Consider the following 22,192-nt stretch of genomic DNA (forward strand, 5'->3'; position numbering starts at 1 on the left):
AGTCCTTAATTTTCCGTTGATTCAATCCTGGATAAATTGTCGCTCCATTTGAGATAAATAAAGCAAGAAAAAAGTTTTTCACCTATAGAAATATATTGGGTTTGGTGTCGTTGTTGTAAAGTAAGATTTTTTTTATTTTTTTGTTATGTAGTGTGTTTATTATGGCACAAAATACTTTTCTAAAAAGATTTTCCATGATGAATCAATTTTTCAACCTTTTGTTTACCTAAAAGTATTTTCCATGCCATGAGGAAAGAGAACGACGTGTAAATATCCAATTTTTACCATGTGTCACATATTTTTTATCCAATGGGCAGTCACGCATTGAGATTTAAAAATAATCTCCAAAAATAAAATACTTTATGGGAAATTTTCTTTTTTCTCCCTCTGAAAACGCACCCGAATTCCAAAATTGAAGTAATTGTTCCCTCTTTTTTTATCCCCTAAACCATTTTACAAATGTTATCGTAGGAAACGAAAAATATAAAAGAAAAGCTGGAAATTAGGGGGACAAACTGACAGTTACTCCAGCGAAGCTCCGCCTAGCAAATTCGAAGAAAATAGCGACACGTGGCAGCAGCATCTCCACCAGCTTAACGGTATCAAGAGGAACATCATGATTGATCAAACTTTCACCCCTTTGCTTAATATATTCACCAAAATAGGTTAATTGATCATAGATATAGTATATGAATTATTTAAGATTAAGTAATAAACAGGCACGCATAGCATGCAATTACGTATATAAATAAATAATATAAGCACAGGGATTTCAGCTTAATTCCACTCTGAGTCTAAGAGAGACAGAGGTAAAATGGGGAGGATTAATGGAGTGGCGAGAATAGAGGGAGGAGTAGTGGTGGTTGACCCAAAGCCCCAAACTGGACTAACTGCTAAAGCCATAGATTTGTTAGAGCGGGTGATGGTGAAGCTGATGCACGACTCCAGCAAGCCACTTCCCTTTCTTCAAGGAAATTACGCACCCACTGATGAAACTCCTCCTCTTACCAACCTCCCCGTTAAAGGCCATCTTCCGGTCAGTTCAGTTAATTTCACAGTTTTCCCTATTCCACCTAGCTCCTTCTCTTTAGTTACATTCTTACGTACTTTAAGCAATTTTCGGAAATTTAAGATTCTTAGAATATATAATAGGACATATCGTTAAGATAAACCAAATATGTTTTCACCATTTAGAAAAAACAAGTTTGTTGAAGTTAACTTGTAGCAGAGTGTAATAGACTCTCGGTTTCTACATAGTAGCAGAATATGCATCTTTGCTCCAAGAGCTTGTTGAAACTGTATTTTCAAAGTGTGCTTTTGGGAGTTCAATTCATGACCCATTTGTTCATAATAAGGACCAACAATGTAACCTAACCTGATTGTAAATATGGGAGTATGTGACATGCCAAGAACTTCAGCTGTAGCAATGAATCAGTTGATATTTATCAGCTGTGAAGGGTGGAAAAATAAGATGAATAACAAAAGGTTTTACTTCATACAAAATACTAATCAGTTGATATTTCATCCTTTGGTTGTTTCTCCACTTCCATTTGTCCCCATAATTCTTTCAGGTTTGCATTATGAAAACTGATTGGGGTGAACAGATTGTTGTTTCCTTAATCTTTATTATAAAGAAGAACATATCCGAAACAACTTTAGTTCTAAGATCTTCATTATATGATGGATTAAGCTAGTTGGCTTCGCTGAAATCTAATAATCCATGATGAACTTTGCATGACAGGAGTGCCTAAATGGTGAGTTTGTCAGGGTTGGTCCAAATCCAAAATTTGCTCCAGTAGCTGGATATCACTGGTATTTTCTTTGCTTCATAACCTATTTCCATCACTATCTTTTCGTTCCTTCTCTTCTTCCCCCTTTCCTACTATAAAACAAATACAATCTCTGAGGTTACATAATAAAAGAATTTGTCGTTCTTGTTCATTGACATATATATTATATTCTTCTGCGCTCTTTGTTAGTGAAGAGATTCAGTTAAAAATTGCTAGTATTGAAACTCATCCTTGCTTTTTCTCTGTGCAGGTTTGACGGTGATGGGTATGTCTTTTGCAGACTTGGCTTTTCACTTACATAGTAAATTGTCACAAATCATTTTGGAAAAGAAGTGCCACTAGTATTCTACTCTTGCACTCGTTTTGAGCAAGAACAATGTCAATTTATTTTGCTGAAACTGGATTAGATTATTGCATTTCATGTGATTAATCAGCTACCTGGTATTATTTAATGAGGCAAGGAATCCCCACTTGATAACCTTTTAATCTTTGAAGAACTCATTCATGTTGTTGTACTCTTTTCTTAAGTGATAACTTCGTATGATTTGTCGACCTTGTGTGTGGCTCCTTAAACTTTTAGTTCAATAATACTATGTCATTTTAACCAGAGTCAGATATGGTATACAGGGGAAGATGCTTGTTGCTAGGTATTCTGAATAAAAATGATTGATGATTGGCACATTTCTTAATATCATGGCCAGCTTTGTTCATTATCTTAGTTCAATTTGCCTTTTTCCAGTGACAACAAAATTTGTTTGGTGTATCTACATTTCTGTGTTTCATGCTGCTTTTGATATGTGGAGGAGCACATGTTGAATGTGAAGGAAAATATCCTCGTATTGTATGACATCAAGAAAAATGTTACCTTGATTAACTTTATTTTTCCTTCAGCATGATTCATGGCTTGCAAATTAAGGATGGAAAAGCAACATATGTCTCACGTTTTGTGAGGACATCTCGTCTTAAGCAAGAAGAGTTCTTTGGAGGAGCTAAGTTTATGAAGGTGTACATTTGTTTTGAAGTTCTTACTCTCAAATTTCTTTGTTTTGTTAATCTTTTATTCTATGGAACATCAAACAATATACATTTGAAGTTTCTTGAACTTAATGTAATCATCTGTCCTTTATTTTTTGAACCATTGAGCTTTTCTTGCATAATTGAGGTTCCTTTATCTAGAAAACTAGCATAAGTTGTTAACTAAGTATTGGAAAATCAACATGTGACATTCAGATGTTGTATGACATACTCTGTCATCCTCATCTTATCGAATAAGGATCATTACCAAAAGTAGGGAATGGAAAAAAAGAAGAAGAGGATATAGAATACAGGATGAGAATGTAGTTCAAGCATGTCAACAATATTCTGAAGGAATAGTGAAGAAGAAATTTTACCTCTTCTTTTGGGACTCAATTGAAGGAGAATGTAAAGACTGGCAATCTTTTCAATACAACAACAACAACAACGACCCAGTATAATCCCACAAGTGGGGTCTGGGGAGGGTAATATGTACGCAGACCTTACCCCTACCCCGAAGGGTAGAGAGGCTGTTTCTAGGAGACCCTCGGCTCAAAAAAGCAACATGAGCCGATATATTAGTACCATAAAAATGCATAATAAAATAACAGCAATACAAGAGATATGAAATACAGAATACGAAATACGAAATAGATGGCTGGTATAGTAAAACTAGTAGGTAAAGCCCTGCATCAATAGACGACCAATGACATTCTTAGTCTAACTCCTAACTGGCTAGTCTCACTCTATTGTGCTGTAGAAATATTCACAACTTTCCCCTAACCTACAACCTTAATGCTCGACCTCCATAATTCCCTGTCAAGGGCCATGTCCTCAGTAATCCTAAGTCGCGCCATGTCCTGTCTGATCACCTCTCCCCAATACTTCTTAGGTCGCCCTCTACCTCTCCGCGTGCCCACCACAGCCAGTCGCTCACACCTCCTCACCGGTGCATCAGTGCTCCTCCTCTGAATGTGCCCGAACCATCTGAGTCTTACTGGCAATCTTTTCAATATGAGCAATAAAACTAGAAAACTTAAAAATGCCAAAATTAAATGTTGGAAAGTTTACTTGGTGTGATGAACAGTAACACTACCAAAATTTTTAGGTTGGTGAGTATTAGTTATTTGCTGTGCTTTATTACGGTCTACAAGTTTTAGAAAGCAATTTTTACAAAACGAAAGTTCCTGTTAGGCAATCAGAAAGCAGAGTAGACGAATCGGGGGAAGAGAAGCTGGTTGAAATTTGATGATTATTGAGATTGCTCTCCCAGATAAAAGGATCATTATGCTTCAAAAGATGAAATGATGGAAAGAGACAACTTTCAGCATTTCTGTCTTCACATTAGTATTATGGTAATTTTGCAATTAAAATGATTTTCCACTGAAATGACCTACACATAGTTCTTGGTCTACTTGTTATTAATTTAACCTGTTATGAGTAAAAAAACGTATAGAATGGTTCTGAATATCCAATCACTTACCTGGATTCACCTCATAGCTAAATTGGATGCATTCTTATTCAATGTTAAACCATCAAATTGTTCTTAGTTTGACCTGTTATGAGTAAAAAGATGTTTAGAATGGTCTGAACCAATTGCTTACCTGGAACATTCTGATGTTAGATGCATTCTTAATCTTCAAATTGATGCTGTTACTGTGTCAAGCAGCAATTTCTTTGTATATTGTTTAGTCTTTACTACTGCATTTGCAGATTGGAGATCTTAAAGGGCTGTTCGGGTTGTTCTCAGTATACATTTACATGCTCAGGGAAAAGCTGAAAGTTTTGGACACTTCTTACGGAAATGGCGCAGGTAGGTCAACAAGGTTTGAGCTTGTATGATGTTGTTATCTTGCTGGTTATATTTGCAACAACATTTTGTTATGAAGGAACTGAATCTCTTGAAGAATGATATGCATAGATGTGTGTTTTTTGTATGCCTGTGTGAGACTTAGGAAGAGGAAATGAGCTTTTTTCACCTTCTTTCAGCTAATACAGCTATGATATATCACCACGGGAAGTTTTTGGCTCTTCATGAGGGTGATAAACCATGTAAGTCTCTTCTCCATTTGATCTATTAACTGAGAAATTTAAGCTATCTATAATCTAATTGCTTGCTAGCCTGAATATGTTGTCAATTTTTCTTTGACATCTTAGAGTTAATCACTTTTTTTCCATTTATATTGTACCCTTTTAAGTCTCAGAAATTATTTTATATGTATTCAAACTGCCAAACAATGATTTGATTTTTTTTGATTGTTTTCCTTCTACGTATTGGCAAAATGAAAATCCCGTTCACAGATGTTGTTAAAGTTCTGGAGGATGGAGACCTTCAAACGCTTGGCATGCTGGATTATGATAAAAGGTTGCAACATTCCTTTACTGCTCACCCGAAGGTTGACCCTGTAACTGGTAAGAGAACAGTCGTGTGAATCTGCCTACAAATTATGGGAATAAATAGGACATTATTGTTGCTTCCAATCCTTTGTTCATATAGAATGCTATGCTAAACTTTTAAGAAATGGAACAACGATCAACTGTGGGTATCACTCATCATTCCCCTGTATCCTTTCCATTTCATGTGCTGGCTTCCTCCACTTGATGCTATTACTGTGTCAGCTGCATTTTGTTCAAGCGTACAACGAAACCAAATATGAATGTAAAATAAAGCTTGGGAGTAAAGATGATTTATTTATTCATATATTATTTTGGAAAATATATGTTTTCTTTTGGAATGGGAATATAGTTTGACTTGGATATATTTGCATACAGGGGAAATGTTTACTTTTGGATACTCGCAGACACCACCTTACGCTACATATAGAGTCATATCCAAGGATGGTGTCATGCAAGATCCTGTTCCAATAACTATACCAGCATCTGTTATGATGCATGATTTTGCTATTACTGAAAATTATTCAATTATGATGGATCTTCCGTTGTACTTCAAACCAAAGGTATGCCACCTTTACAGCTTCTTTCTGTTAATTTATATTATAGAGAGTAGCTTTACTCTCCTGATACCACTTGAAATTTTCCTTATGTTTTCAGTCAAAATTAATTATGAAAGTGAGTTCAGCTGATTAATGAGTTATGTATTTTTAGGAAATGGTGAAAAATAAAAAGCTGGTATACAGCTTTGACCCCACAAAGAAGGCTCGTTTTGGAATTCTTCCACGCTATGCGAAGAATGAATCCCTAATCAAGTGGTTCGAGCTTCCTAACTGCTTCATATTCCACAATGGTATGAAATTTTGAGATCTCAATTTTTTTGTTCGCCTTGAGTTCCCCTTTATTGGAAAACCGAACAGACTCTAGCCAGGATTTTAATATATATATTATTCAGTTCAATTGACTTTTGTAAGGAGCAAGTTTCACTTCAATTGATAATCCCTATTATGGAATATCTCCATTAAACTGGTTACAGGAAAAAATTTATCATGTTGAGCAGGTTTATTTCCAATGAAGTTTTTCACTTTGTGCTTCGCTCTTTCAGCCAAAATTCGCATGTTTTCCACAGTTGTTGGATGGCTAGATAATATCTGCAGGAAATCCGTAACTCTTAATGATGATAAATCTAGTCTGAAATTAACCTCATTAAGATTTGAGTGAGAAAGCCAAAAAAAAAAAATGGAAATGCATTTTTTGGCTATGCCTAAGAAGTAAGCTTTTGATTAAAAGCATGGCTTGGTATGTGCTACTGGCCTGTTACGAGTGCATAATATAGACATTACAACTTCTCTTATTTTTCTTGGCAATAGTTTCTTGCAAATCTTATTGTGCTTGCTCACTTCACTTCACTCAAACTGGCATGTGGCTACAATTAACTTCTGTGAGAGAGCCTTTCACTGATACTATGCTGCCCTGCTGGGACTTGAGATAAGAAGAAAACTGAGAATTAACCCATAAGCAACTTACGGTATAAGTGAAACTTATAAAGAAACGGATTTATCTGCATACAACTGTTCTCCTGAAAGAGAAGTTGCTCGATTAAGTTTTTAATTAATTCCTTTGGTGGAAAAGGAATTTGAGTACCTTCATGGAAATTTCCTTTTGCTAAAGTACCAAACTGAAAGAAAGATAGAAGGGGGTTCACCAAGATTGTAGTGTCTCTAGTCCTGATGTTTGACCTTGGACATATTTCCATAGCGACGTAGGTGGATACCTTAAAAAGCCTCATGCTGGGTCTATGCTGCACAAAACGACGTAATTCCCCATTTATCAGAAATAGTATTTTAGTAAAGAAGAAAAGCATTCTGGGCTGACTACTACATGCCTATCTAGTGCAGTGGCTTGGAAGCAAGTTACCTCGACCATCTTCCGAAGCTCTAAATAATTTACTGACTGAAGGCTGTGGGCGGACTGCGCTACATTCAGCCACACCACAGGGACCCCGAAACCATCTTTTCTAGTTGCGGGATGAAATTCGTCAGCAAATTGCTGGCTCTGAATAACCAGATTTCTACAGACCAACCGAGAACATAGCTACCAACCTGCGGAGTTCATTAAACCCGCTTCCTGATATACTTCTCTACAGCTTTGAAGAGATGGATACACTTTGTACTCAATGTAGATGGTTTGCACTTCTCAGATCGTCTCATTAGACATAATGACTGCCTGGCTTTGAGTAACTTCTGTTATAGACTGCAAAAACACAAAAAATGTTTCACTCTTATTAGCACCATTCGTAACTTCAACAAGTCACAAGATATAAATGCCAAAGTCTTACGAACCGATCCAAACTGAGTTTTGTTTGATTGCTTTACCAGCCAATGCTTGGGAGGAAGGAGATGATGTGGTCTTGATCACTTGCCGTCTCCAGAATCCAGATTTAGATGCGATTAATGGAACTGAAAAAGAACAACAGCGTGACGGTTTCACAAATGAGCTGTAGGGAAACTGTAACCTCATGATCTTAATTGACTTTAATTATCTTTGAATGTTCTTGATTTTAGTCGTAATTATCAGGTATGAGATGAGATTCAATATGAAGACTGGTCTAGCATCACAGAAGAAACTTTCAGAGTCTGCTGTTGATTTTCCACGGGTCAACGAGAACTACACTGGAAGGTCAGCTGTTACAACATTTTCAGTTTAATTCTGAAATTCCTACACTACATAAAATAGACAGGATGTGGATTAATGGATGTTAAAGTTCTGCGTAGTACCTTCATCTGCTGGCTGTCTATTTTGCTTCATCTTTTTTTTTTCATAGTGTTGAGAGAATGCTTAATTGTAGTGACTTGATCATCTCATTTTCATTTCTTATCTTGTCTGCCTAGAGGTTTGTTTAGAAAATCTTCCTTGTGCCGTCATAATGATAGTGACTTTTGTAAACTTTAGGAAGCAACGCTATGTATATGGAACCATTTTAAACCACATGGCCAAGATAACAGGAGTTGTCAAATTTGATTTGCATGCGGAACCAGAGACTGGAAAAACAAAGCTCGAAGTCGGCGGTAACGTTCTTGGAATCTTCGACCTTGGACCTGGAAGATTTGGCTCAGAGGCAATATTTGTTCCCTGTCAGCCTGGGACAGAATGTGAAGAGGATGATGGCTACTTGATATTGTTCGTACATGATGAGAACACTGGGTACCTCATCTACCACTCTCTTTCGTCGCATAAACAAAATACACAATTATTTATAACAAGGACCTTTTCTGTTTGAGACCAAAAGATAGAGATATTGAGTGTCTTTAGGTTGAATTTACTGTTTTAAATCAAGAATAAAGTGGGAACGGAAATGTAGATTTCATCTCAAAGTTTTCTGCTTCAAGCCAAGTATTAAGTAAAAGAGCATAATAATGCAACTTGCCTCACAATTATGATTTGAAGATTGTGGCATGGCCTGGAAATCGATAAGATGCCGTGTTAGGTAACCTCCTGCTGAAAGTTTTCCAAGATTTCGCAAATCCTATCAAAATAAAAGAAAGTCTCATTCAATCAGTTAAACACACTGCACTCTCGAACTAGTTAGGTTTATGAGTCTTCTGTATATTCCTCTCTATTTGGGTTCACTTTATTGCAAAACTGGCAAGTGATTTGTCTTTTAAAGCAATAATCAATGTTGTCAAAGACGCGCTTAAAGCGCACTTAAGCCCTGAAGCGAGGCTCTAACATGTTGAACGCTCCGCCTCGCTTTGTGGGCTTAGTATCGCATCAACGCTCTTAGGCATACTTTTACTTGCCAATGAGTGTAATCCTAATAAGGCAACACTTAACAATTGATATTTCACTTTATCGTAAATCTTTTCCAATTTCTTTGTCCATATATTTGTTATTCATGCTTATAATTATTAGTCTTAGATTACATATACATATTTTTACTTTTTCTCAGTTGTGCTTTTTTCATTAAAGCCCGCACTTTATTTGCGCTTTGCGCTTAAAGCCCCAACGGACCTTAGAGCTTTTTTGCGCTTTTCGCATTTGATAACACTGGCAATAATGGGTTCTCTGCGTTCCTACTGGGACATAATATAAGATTAGCGTAAGCCTAAAATGGCTCTCTGTTATTCTTGTAATAAGATACAAATGCTCAGAAAGGAGAATTCTCCGTTGAAGAAAATCTCAGTCCTAAATAGGAGAATGACCAATCTAATGCCTTCCCTTTCAGGGAAGCAATTGTGACTTTTAAGGTACATTATTTTGTGCCAGAAACTTGAGATATTTTCTGACCAATTCCATTCTCTGATACACTATGCAGAAAGTCATCAGTGAATGTAATTGACGCGAAAACAATGTCAGCCGAACCTGTAGCAGTTGTTGAATTACCCAAAAGAGTTCCATATGGATTCCATGCCTTCTTTGTCACAGAGGTAGTTATCATAACATTCTTTGTTCTGCTGGTTGTTGGTTAATTTTTTTTATGTATAATAAGTGACCTTAACTTTTTATCTGGGTGGTGTCCTTCCTAGATTTGGAGTTTTCCTTATATCACTAGCCTTACTTAAACTAGGATTTAGCCTAAATGAAGATTTTTGCTGATAAATAGTTGCTAATAGTTTTTATATGTTATCATGATTAACTTATTATGTGTTAGTTATTTAGATTTTCTCTGTTTCCCAATGTTCGAGGAAGAGTTCTTTACTTCCTTGTGTTAATTTCATAGCTTACGCTCACTGTCGCAAATATGAGATGCCAAGTATTTCCAGTAACCTAAACTCCTAAGTAGTTGACAGCCTTGATTACTACTACATGTTTTCTTATTATATTATTGTTGATAATGCTTGTTCTCTTATTATCATGTTATTTGCTGTTGGTATTGCTTGTTGTTACTGATTTCTTTGTCTTTCCTTGAGCGGAGGTTCTATCGGAAACAGCCTCTCTACCCTCAAGGTCGGGGTAAGGTCTGCGTGCACACTACCCTCCCCAAACCCCACTTGTGGTATTATACTGGGTTTGTTGTTGTTAAAATCCTGAGTAGATAAGAACCTGTATTCTTTTCCGTTAAGAGGACGCAAACTTATAATGCTAAGTGCTTCTGGAATCAACAAAATTGAAAAGATTAACCAAAGCAAACATGAGACTCAATTTCCGTTCTTCCATTCACCCTTTTCCATTCATTCTTGGTTTTCCTAAAGAGTGTGTGAAATTTTAGATGATTTGGTCATGTGATCTAGTTTGACTTTCTGTGGACTTGCAATTTGTTGCTTCTGATGACCCTCATAGCAGCAAGTTCAAGCAGTTGTGACTCTTTTGACTTGTTTTTTATTTTATTTTTCTAATTTACATTTTGGTTTATACTTGGTTCCATTCTCTCAGTTCATCATCCTCTGTACAGGAACAAATACAAGAACAGGCCAAACTGTGAGAGACACTTGTGAAGAATGGATCAGCAAGCCAGTCTTCCGGCAACATGCAACTCTATATCAGTTGTCATCATCAATTTCTGTAATTTATGGAACTATATTCATGCTACCTGCTATAAGCAGGTTGCCACTGCTAACTAAAACATAATAATTGTGCTAGTAATCTGTATTTGAAAATATATTAAAAAATAAAAACGCTATAAAAGCATAAATGCAGAAGAACAGAATTATTCCAAGCCCACTGAATTCACAGTATTTCTTTAAGGAACTTAATCCCCTCCTAGTACCCAAGGTTGTGGATTATTTCCTTCCAGGATAGAACGGATTACCCTCACTGGTGTAGCGGTGTTTCAAACCTCAGTGACAACGAACGCAAAGAACAGTAGTAAATCACACTTACTGTTTTCTTTTCTGTTAAAACAATGTAGAAAGAAGGAGAAATTAGAATTTTTGTAAGGAAAATTTGAGGGAGGGTTCATGTATTTATAGCCAAAAAACGTTGGATTATATTGAAGAGTTACAACTCTTCATGTAAGGTTGCAACTCAAAATGGTTGTTTCATAAAACGGCCATTTTTGCAAACCGGCAAATTCAGTTATAACGGGAAAATTAAAACAGAGGAAAATTGAATTACTGTTATAGAAATGGTCTAATTTGGATTAACTAATATTGCGTTAATATTAACACATAAATTTGATCCAAAAAATTAATCAATCAATCACATCATTCCGAAACCGAAGCCGAGCCGAGCGATGACGATGACGGCGCGACACTTGCCTTCTTCTCAACTCTTTAAGAGCTAGAAGAAGTGCAATTGTATAAATACCCATCAAAACTCTTTTCCTCCTCCAATATGGGATAATGTCCCTTTCTGAAAGAGTGAAATTCAAAAAAAAATTATTTTCCCTCCATTTCCCATTCACTCTATTTTAAGCTCTAAGAAGCTTAAAACCCAACAATCCCCCACATAAATGGGGAATGGCTATATTACAGATATATGCATGAAAAACTGTGTGATTTACAAGCAAGGATTAATCGCATCTGGATAAGTAGGTTTCCCTTTGAACTTTCCGTAGTGAACTTATGTCGGATATACTCGATCAATCGGTAGATTTGATATCTTTGAACCGTTGAACTTTGGTGTATACCTAGACAACCATAAGTCACACAACTAACCCTCAATTGTCTTTAGTTCTCATTGTTGTGTTCGTTTCATCCATGAACACCACTTGCTTCATAAATGCGTAGAGAATTGGCCTTGCAAAATTTTCCCTGAAGCGGCTAACACTTCACACTTATATAGGTGATTTCTCAACGTGTCATCTCGTAGATACACTCTTTGATATATCCCGTATCAAATTTAGAAATCATTAAAAACCCTTATTGCTTTATCCTTGGTATTGAACATTGTTTCATCACGAGAATGGACCAAAAAATTTTAGTTGACAATGTTGAACCGTCATTAATAACTTTGTTTTATCTCCTTGAACCTAGATCTTAGGATCTTCAATCTTCTAGGTAGAGTTACCGCCACAATGACTTGTCCTCGGCCATAGTCTCGTTCCCCTCGATGATCTTTCAACTACCTCTCTAGTTAGGCCTTTTGTAAGTGGATCCGGTACATTATCGCTTGACTTTACGTAGCCAATTGTGATGACCCCCCTAGAGAGTAGCTGCCTAACGGTTTTAGGTCTTCGTTGTATATGACGAGATTTACCGTTATACATAACGCTCCCAGCCCTTCCGATTGCCGCTTGACTATCGCAATGTATGCATATTGGTGCCAACGGTTTGGGCCAAAATGGAATATCTTCCAAGAAATTACGAAGCCATTCAGCTTCTTCACCGACTTTACGTAAGGCTATAAATTCAGCCTCTATTGTAGAGCGACCTACACGTTTGTTTGGATGACATTGAAGATACCGCTCCTCCACCAATAGTGAATACTATCTACTTGTGGACTTAGATTCAGTTGAACCGGTGATCCAATTTGCATCACAGTATCCCTCAATCACCGTAGGATAATTACTGTAGTGCAAAACAAATTCTTGGTTATGTTTTAAATATCCCAAAACTCATTTCATCCCCATCCAATGAGATTGGCCTGGATTACTCATGTATCGACTCAATTTACTTATAGCACAAGCTATATCTGGTCGAGTACAATTTATGATATGCATTAAACATCCCAGCACACGAGCATAATCAAATTGTGATATGTTTTGGCTTTTGTTCTTCGCAAGTGCAATATTCATGTCAATTGGAGTCTTTGCAACTTTAAAATCTAAGTACTTGAATTTTTCAAGTATTGTTTTAATGTAATGAGATTGCAACAATGCCATACCTTGAGAAGTCTTATGGATCTTAATACCTAGAATTAAATTGGCAACTCCCAAGTCTTTCATATCAAACTTGCTAGTTAGCATAAGCTTAGTCACATTTATGTTGACAATGTCATTCTCATTATCAGCATATCATCCACATATAAGCAAACAATGACTATGTGATTTGTAACATTTTTAATGTACACACATTAATCATATTCATTTATCTTGAAACATTTGACAACATTGTTTGGTCAAATCTCGCATGCCATTATTTGGGTGCTTGTTTTAGTCCGTAAAGCGACTTAAAAAGTCTACATACCTTATTTTCTTTACTTGGAACTACAAACCCTTCAGGTTATTCCATGTAAATTTTTTCCTCCAAATCTTCATTTAAAAGGGTCGTTTTAATGTCCATTTGATGAATTTCAAGACTATATAGTATATACCGCAGCTAATGCTACTAACGTTCGTATGGACGTAATTCTTGTAACTGGAGAGTATGTATCAAAATAGTCAAAACCTTCTCTTTGTATATATCCTTTGATCACAAATCTTACCTTATATTTTTCAATAGTACCATCATCTTTTATTTTCATCTTAAAAATCCATTTAGAACCCAATGGTTTATTGTCCGGTGGAAAATCAACCAATTCCCATGTATGGTTGTTCAGTATGGATTCTATTTTACTATTGACTGCCTCTTTCCAAAATAATGATTCGGAAGAAGATATAGCTTCTTTAAATGTCCGAGGCTCATTTTCTAATAGAAAGTCACGAAATCTGGTACAAATGAAGTAGACATTCTTTGACGTTTATTGCACCTTGGATCCTCCTGATTATATATACTTTCTTTTGTTTCTTCCCGAGGTCTTTTAGATCCTTCACTAATCGACTAACATTCCTTTTTATTATAAATGTCGGGATTTTCTAATTTATGAACTAGAAGTCGATATGCTTTACTATTGGTCGCCAATACTATGAAAAAACAATCAACAGTTTTCGGTCCTATTTTTACCTTTTTAGGTTTAAGAACATGAATTTTTGCCAAACACCCCCACACTTTAAAATAATTCAAGTTGGGCTTCCTTCCTTTTTATTTTTCATATGGAATGGATTGCATTTTTCTATGGGGTACTCGATTTAGTATCATGTTAGCCATAAGAATGGCTTCCCCTCACAAGTTCTATGGCAAACCAGAACTTATCAACAATATGTTCATCATCTCCTTTAATGAACGATTCTTTCTTTCCGCAATCCCATTGGATTGGGGCGTGTAAGGGGTTGTTGTTTGATGAATAATTCCATATTCTAAACATATCTCTTCAAAAGGAGATTCGTATTCATCACCTCAATCACTTCTTATCATTTTGATTTTATTGTTATGTTGTGTTTTAATTTCATTTTTGTATTGCTTGAATACATATAGTGCTTCATCTTTACTATTAAGTAAGTAAACATAGTAATATCGAGTATTGTCGTCAATGAAAGTTATGAAATACTTCTTTCCATCGAGATATGGTATTGACTTCATGTTGCAAATATCTGTATGAATTAAGTCTAAAAGATTTGAATTCCTTTCAACTGACTTATAAGGATGTTTAACATGCTTAGAATCCATGCATATTTGACATTTTGATTTGTCGCATTCAAACTTAGGCAATGCTTCCAAATTAATTATTTTTCGTAAGGTTTTATAATTGACATATCCCAAACGTATATGCCATAAATCATTTCACTCAAGTAAGTAAGAAGAAGTTGAAATTTTATTATTGTCAACAACCATTAAATTCATCTTGAAAAAGGCCCTCAGTAAGGTAACATTTTCTTAAGTACATCTCGTTCTTACTTATTACAACTTTGTCTAAAATAAAAATACACTTAAACCTGTTCTTGACGAGAAGTGAAATAGAAACTAAGTTCTTCCGTATTTCAGGTACATGACAAATGTTGTTCAGAGTCACCACCTTGCCAGAGGTCATCTTCAGGAATATCTTTCCATAACTTTCAATTTTGGCCGTTGCAGAATTTTCCATAAAAATGGTCTTGTCGGGTCCAGCAGGAGCATATGAAGCAAATGCATCTTTAACAGCACAAACATGGCGGGTGGTACCGGAATCAATCCACCATTCCTTACGATTTCCCACTAAGTTGCATTGAGACAATATAGTGCACAAGTCATCAATATTATCATTTGTTTCAACCATATTTGCTTGACCTTTTTTCTTTTCTTTCTTTGGAGCATGACATTCTGCAACTTTGTGTCCAACCTTTCCACAGTTGTGCCAGTTTCCCTTGAATTTCTTCTTCCTGGGATAATTGTTTGGTCCAGAAGACTTCTTCGTTTCTTCGGATTAGTTGGAAAAGTTTCAACAATATTTGCTCCCATAATTATTGAGTTCCCATGTGTCTTCTTTTCTGTAGCTTTATTGTCCTCTTCGATCCTCAATCGAACGATGAGATCTTCGAGTTTCATCTCCTTGCGCTTGTGTTTCAAGTAGTTCTTAAAGTCCTTCCACAAAATAGGCAACTTCTTAATCATCGCTGCAACTCGAAATGCCTCATTGATGACCAAGACTTCAATGAAAAATTCCTAACTAGTAACAAAATTAATACTTTCAACAAAAGCATTAATTCAGATTATACCTTCAGCAAGGAAATTATGAATTATAACTTGCAGCTCTTGAACTTGGGTAACGATAGGCTTGCTGTCTACCATCTTATAGTCCAAAAACTTGGCTGCAACAAACTTCTTCACACCAACATCCTCGATTTTATGCTTCTTTTCCAACGCATCCCATAGTTTTTTAGAAGTTTTTGCATTAATATAGATGTTGTAAAGATCATCCTCCAGTCCACTAAGAATATAATTCTTGCACAAGAAATCTGAGCGCTTCCAAGCCTCAGTCACAATAAAATGTCCGTTATCCGAAGTTGATTCTGGCAGAACCGGAACATCCACTTTGATGAACTTCTGTAGACTTAAAGTAGTCAAATAGAAGAACATCTTCTGTTGCCAACGTTTAGAATCAATCCCAAAATTGTTTTTAGGCTTTTCCGTTAGTGGTGCACAGAATGACTGGAAGTAGCAACATTGCTCGTAGATCCAACCACGGGGGTTATTGTTTCTGTCATTTCTGTTAACAACAAAACAGAAACAAATTTAATTAACGGTGAAGTATTTAAAATCTTCAAACCGAATAACTTTAATAGAAACAGATTAAATACGACGGTGAAGATTTTATTTCTTCAAAGCGAATACAGAATGAGAAGAAAATCACAAAGATTTCAATCTCGTAATGTCAACCAAGGAGTAGAAATCCGAAGATTTTAGTCTCCAAACTGAGAGTAGAAATCACTAGGATTTAGTCTCCCACAAATAGAATATAAGATGAATACAGAAAAAAAAATTAAGTTCCTTAAGATTGTTAGTAATCTGTATTTGAAAATATATTCAAAAATAAAAATGCTATATAAGCAGAAATGCAGAAGAACAGAATTATTCCGAGCTCACTGAATTCACATTGTTTCCTTGAGAAACTTAACCCATTCTTAGTACCCGAGGTTGTGAATTATTTCCTCCCAGAATAGAACGGATTACCCCCATTGGTGTAGCGGTACTTCAAACCCTACTGACAAAGAACAGTAGTAAATCACACTTACTGCTTTCTTTTCTGTTAAAACAATACATAAAGAAAAAGGAGAAATCAAAATTTTAGTAAGGAAAATTTGTGGGGGGGGGGGGGGATTCATGTATTTATAGCCAAAAAATGTTGGGTTATACTGAAGATTTACAACTCTTCATGTAAGGTTGCAACTCAAAATGGCTGTTTCATAAAACGGCCATTTCTGCAAACTGCCAAATTCAATTATACGAGAAAATTAAAATGGAGGAAAATTAAATTACCGTTATAGAAACGGTCTAATTTGGATTAATTAATATTGCGTTAATATTAACAAATAAATTTTGTCCAAAAAATTAATCAATCAAATCATTTGACCAAATCCAATTCCAAAGCCGAGCCGAGCGACGATGACGACGATGCGAAGCTTGCCTTCTTCTCAACTCTTTAAGAACTAGAAGAAGTGTAATTGTATATATATACCCATCAAAACTCTTTTCTTCCTCCAATATGGGACAATGTCCCTTTGTCAAGGAGGGAAATTCAAAAAAAAATCATTTTCCTTCCATTTCTCATTCACTCTATTTTAAGCTCTAACAAGCTTAAAAACCAACTAATTGTATGTCAAGTTTTCTGGAGGTATATAAAATATATGAATCTGCACTCATCATATATTGTCACGATCTAATTTCCATTATAGGACGTGATGGCGCCCAACACCGTTGTTAGGCAAGCCAACACCGATCAACTAACATTCACTCTATTTTAAGCTCTAACAAGCTTAAAAACCAACTAATTGTATGTCAAGTTTTCTGGAGGTATATAAAATATATGAATCTGCACTCATCATATATTGTCACGATCTAATTTCCATTATAGGACGTGATGGCGCCCAACACCATTGTTAGGCAAGCCAACACCGATCAACTAGTGATTTCCCATTTAATTAAATTATTATGTAATAATACTTTCTTTATTTGTTAAAAAGATTTAGAAATTTGCAAGTGAAACATAAATAAACGGAAGCAATAAGTACTAGTCAGAATCATGTAAGCAAACCCAAAATCACAGTCTATTAGTGAGTGTGCCAAGATCTGGTATCACAAGTGTGTGAGCAATCTAGTAGAATATACAAAAGAATTCTACTAGCCTACTGTCTGAGAGAAAATAGACAGAAAAGTAAAAGATAAAAGAAGACTCTAACTGCTGCAGATCAGCTCGGAGGGCAGCTCACCGTGAAGTCTCGAAGTGGGGATCAACTATACGGGCCGAACGGGTAACTAGATTCACCTGCCTCTGATCCTGTACAATTAAGTACATAAGCGTAGTATGAGTACATAAACAATATGTACTCAGACAGTATTCAGTCTAACATCGAAGAAGTAGTGACGAGGGGTCGCCTTGACACTTACTAGGGCTAACAATAATATAATTTAAGTGTTATGCTAAGCATGGATATCATAAATAATACTGACAGTTCAATAACATGAAGTGATAAGTTCTTCTTTCACAATATAATTTCAATTTCAGTCATATCATTTAACAACTTATATTTCAAGATATTTAAGCATATAAATTACGGAGAGTTCCAAATAATTAACATGCGCAATTATGTCGAGGTCGTACGGTCCGGTCCAACATAATATTAAACTGTGCAGTGTGTACTGCCGAAGGGTCGAACAACGCAAACCATAGATGCATCTATTTACTACCAAGGCACTCAGCCCGATCCACAAATAATAGTTATTTTCAAGAAAACACAAGTTTCTCATTTACAGCCAAGTATCTCATTCAAACCTTCACGTAAGTGAATTTAACCTCATACAATTCTTTTTATAAATTTCTAACATGGCTTAAGTGATTATATTAGCAAGTAAGGACGCAAACTGTCACGACCCAAAATCCACCAATCGTGATGACACCTAACCCGACCCGCTAGGTAAGCCAACTAATAACTATTCAATTCCAATAATAGTAATAAATCAATTAAACAAATGAGTTATCTGAATCTTATACAATTTCCAAGGACTAGTAGTACAAATCATGAGCTTCTAAGAATAGAGTTTATAAAGCTGATATGAAGTAAATACATCTTCTGTTTGAAAAGTACATAAACAGAGTTTTATAAATCTATGGCTACCATGAACAAGAGGCAGCTACAACAGGGACACAAGTACACTCTCAAATCCAGCAACCATCGAACACAGCAACATCGGCATCCGGAATATGCACGCAATATGCAGGAAGTGTAGTATGAGTACAACCGACCCCATGTACTCAATAAGTAATAAACCTAAACTCAGGTTGAAAGTAGTGACGAGCTGAAACATAGGTCGGGTCCAACACCAATAACCAATAGAAGTTCATAACAATGTAAATCATATAAATACGGAAGTAACTCAGAGATAAAATGCTCAGCCTTCTCACAGTTTTTTTTTTCAAAAATAGTTTAGCCTTTCAAGAATATCAGTGGAAAACCTAAATAATTTACCGAAATCATTGTGAAATATGAGATAGTTTGAAAAACTGTATTTCTTTTTCTAAAATCCTCTTCACAATAAATAAGTTGTTTCATTTTCTTTCCAAATAGCAAGTGTGAGATACCTCTCTACGATCACATATTAATGTGTGTAAAAAGTCGTGAATGATGTGATACCGTACAACATGAGGAAAATGCGTCTCTATGCATGTAGGCCATATATGCATGCCAATGCCATGTATCTCAGAGATAAATTATGTACTCACACTCTCAGAGTACTCAACCTCACTATATCACATTTTTCACTCATCATACTCAACCACTCGGTATTGTATGGCCCAGGGAAATCCATCCCGGAATATATACAACACTGACTATAAATCACCCAGTACTGAGGAAAAAGGGCAATCCAACCCTGTGGAGAAATCTATCTCCAGGTATCAAGTACTTCGGACAAATCCATATCCAAGGAAATTCATCCCTCAATAATATATAAATGCTCAACCACTCGGTACTGTATATGGCCCATGCGGCCCGGGGAAATCCATCGCGGAACATATACAACACTGATTAGAAGTCACCCAATACCGAGGAAAAAGGAGAATCCAACTCTGTAGATAAATCCATCTCCAGATATCACATACTTCGGACAAATCCATGTCCAGAGAAATCCATCCCTCAATAATATCATCCGCGCTCACTGGGAGTGTGTTATAGACTCCGGAGGGGCTCCTTCAGCCCAAGCGCTATCATAAATCAGAATAACCACTGCGGCGTGCAGCCCGATCCTATAACTGCCACTCATAATCAGGCTCTCGGCCTCACTCAATCATCAATCTCTCAAGTCTCACCCACACGCTCACAATGTCATGAAAACTGACCCGGAATAATGATATGATGTATCAATAACTAACAACTGAGACTAAGATATGATATGAATGCATGAATGCGACTTAGTACGAAATATCAATAAAATCGATGAGATAACAGCAAGAAACGGCCACTATGGGTCCCAAAAATATCAGCATAAAACCTAAATATGATATATAGCATGATATACAACTCAATTACTTTATCACATGGTGAAAAGCATAGACATCAACAAAGTAGGGCCACTTTGCAGTGCCTTAAAGACAACGGAGTCATAATTCACAGGGTGCATGCCCACACGTCTGTCACCTAGCATGTGTGTCACCTCCACATGAATCACATAGCATGTAATTCGGGGTTTTACACCCTCAACACTAAGTTTAGAAGAGTTACTTATCTTGAACAAGCCAATTCCAACACCGAGCAAGCCAAACGGTACTCCAAAAATGCCATCATGCACGTAGCGACCTCCGAACGACTCAAAACTAGCCAAAAACAACTCAAATACATCAGATAAAGCCCAAGGAATCAATTACCATTCATAAAGATCGAATCCTAAATCAAATCTCAAATTCGGCTAAAAATCAGACCCGTGGCCCGCACTTCGGAACCCGACAAAACTTACAAAATCCGACAAACCATTCAATTACAAGTCCAACCATACTAGTTTTACTCAAATCCGACTCCAAATCAGTGTTCACAACTCAAAATTTCATATTATGGAACTTTTTGCCAAAACCCCCAATTTCATCTCAAAATACTAATTAAATGATGAAAACAATGATATATTCATGTATATTAACCAAATCTAAGTTAGAATCACTTACCCCGATGAATTTCTTGAAAAAACCCACGAAACATCGTCACAAACCGAGCTTCCAAGGTCCAAAATGTGAAATAATACCATAAAACTAGTTTATCTGGCGAATCTGCAGAATCTCCCTAGAGTGCGGCCGCAGGCAGAATTGTGCGGTCCGCACTCCTCCTCTGAGGTTCGCACTTTTCTGCTGTGGTCCGCACTCTTATGTGTGGTCCGCACCTCTCCTTCGCCTCAGCACCCCAAAATGTGCGGTCCGCACCCCCAAAAGTGCCAGAACAATATCAAAGTGCCGAAATGCCCGGACTCGCTCACACTCTGAAACACACCCGAGGCCTCCAGGACCTCAACCAAAGGTACCATCAAGTCCTAAACACCATACAAACTTAGTTGAGCCCTCAAATCACATCAAACAACAACAAAAAATATAAAACGCACACCAATTGAAGCTTAATGAACTTGAAACCTCAAACTTCTATAACCGTTGTCGAAACCTATTAGATTACGTGCGATTGACCCCAGCACACAAGTTATAAATGACATAAAGGAGATATTCCAATTTTTGGAATCTGATTTCGATCCCGATATCAAAAGGTCAACTCCACGGTCAAACTTCCAAACTTAAATTTCTATTTTAGCCATTTCAAGCCTAATTAAACTACTCACTTCCAAATAATTGAAAGGAGCATAAATGCCTAAAACGACCGATTGGGTTGTTACACAAACATTCCAATTATAGCATGATGTAGATCCTAAACTATCCGGACAATAGCATACTAGTAGCTACGTACGGACTTTCATCACCTCGTACGTACGTAGCCCCCACAAATAGGTACAAAAATTTATTTAATTCACCTATGGGGTTAATTGCCTCTTACAAGGTTAGAAAGGAGACTTACCTCGTCTCAAAGATTACTTCCCAATTCAAGCATGCGCTCAAACCTCCAAATTTGATGCCGAACGGCTCAAAACTAATCAAGCATTACATAGACCAATCAATTTATACTCAAAAGATCATATTTACACTATTAAAGTGATTACCCAACCCAAATTGCAAGATTCCTAAAATTCAACCCCAGGCCCACATGCTCGGATTTCGAAATTTTTTGAAGAAAGTCGTTACCCATAACCTTAGGAACATAATGTATGATTTTTACTAAGTTTCATAACAAATTTTGTGGTCAAATATCGTTTTTATCAAAACCTAGGTTTTTCTCTAAACTCTTGATTTTCACTAATTTTTACATGTTAATCTACCCATAATCTAGGTATTTAACTCACATTTGGTAGAAATTACTTACCTCTAAAAGCTAGGTTGAAATCCCCTCTTTGAGATCTCCCCAAGCACCCAAGTGTGTAAAGAATGGGAGAAAAATGCCTAACTCCTGTATTAAATAAAGTGCACTGCCCAAGCGATTTTCGCACTTGCGGTGCGTTGGCTGCATATGCAAACGAGGGTCCGCT

The 22,192-nt window shown here is 36.4% G+C and overlaps 1 protein-coding gene across 1 annotated transcript; it reads left to right on the forward strand.

The window, feature by feature from the left end:
* Positions 1-814: 814 nt before the first annotated feature.
* Positions 815-10,617, forward strand: LOC104212927 (carotenoid 9,10(9',10')-cleavage dioxygenase 1-like). The gene is made up of 14 exons (NM_001319332.1): positions 815-1,036; positions 1,742-1,812; positions 2,041-2,055; positions 2,682-2,793; positions 4,518-4,617; positions 4,794-4,856; positions 5,106-5,216; positions 5,577-5,761; positions 5,910-6,048; positions 7,574-7,694; positions 7,773-7,874; positions 8,148-8,399; positions 9,511-9,622; positions 10,588-10,617. Exons 1-14 carry the CDS (start codon positions 815-817, stop codon positions 10,615-10,617), a joined length of 1,635 nt encoding a protein of 544 aa, NP_001306261.1.
* The last annotated feature ends 11,575 nt before the right edge of the window (positions 10,618-22,192 follow it).

This window comes from Nicotiana sylvestris, chromosome 9, assembly GCF_000393655.2.
Source record: "Nicotiana sylvestris chromosome 9, ASM39365v2, whole genome shotgun sequence".
Taxonomy (NCBI): domain Eukaryota; kingdom Viridiplantae; phylum Streptophyta; class Magnoliopsida; order Solanales; family Solanaceae; genus Nicotiana; species Nicotiana sylvestris.

Coding starts and splice junctions, on each gene's coding strand:
- LOC104212927 (NM_001319332.1), top strand. CDS start 815: ATGGGGAGGATTAATGGAGTGGCGAGAATAGAGGGAGGAGTAGTGGTG. Junction 1,037..1,741: donor CCGTTAAAGGCCATCTTCCG/GTCAGTTCAGTT, acceptor TTTGCATGACAG/GAGTGCCTAAATGGTGAGTT. Junction 7,695..7,772: donor GACGGTTTCACAAATGAGCT/GTAGGGAAACTG, acceptor CGTAATTATCAG/GTATGAGATGAGATTCAATA.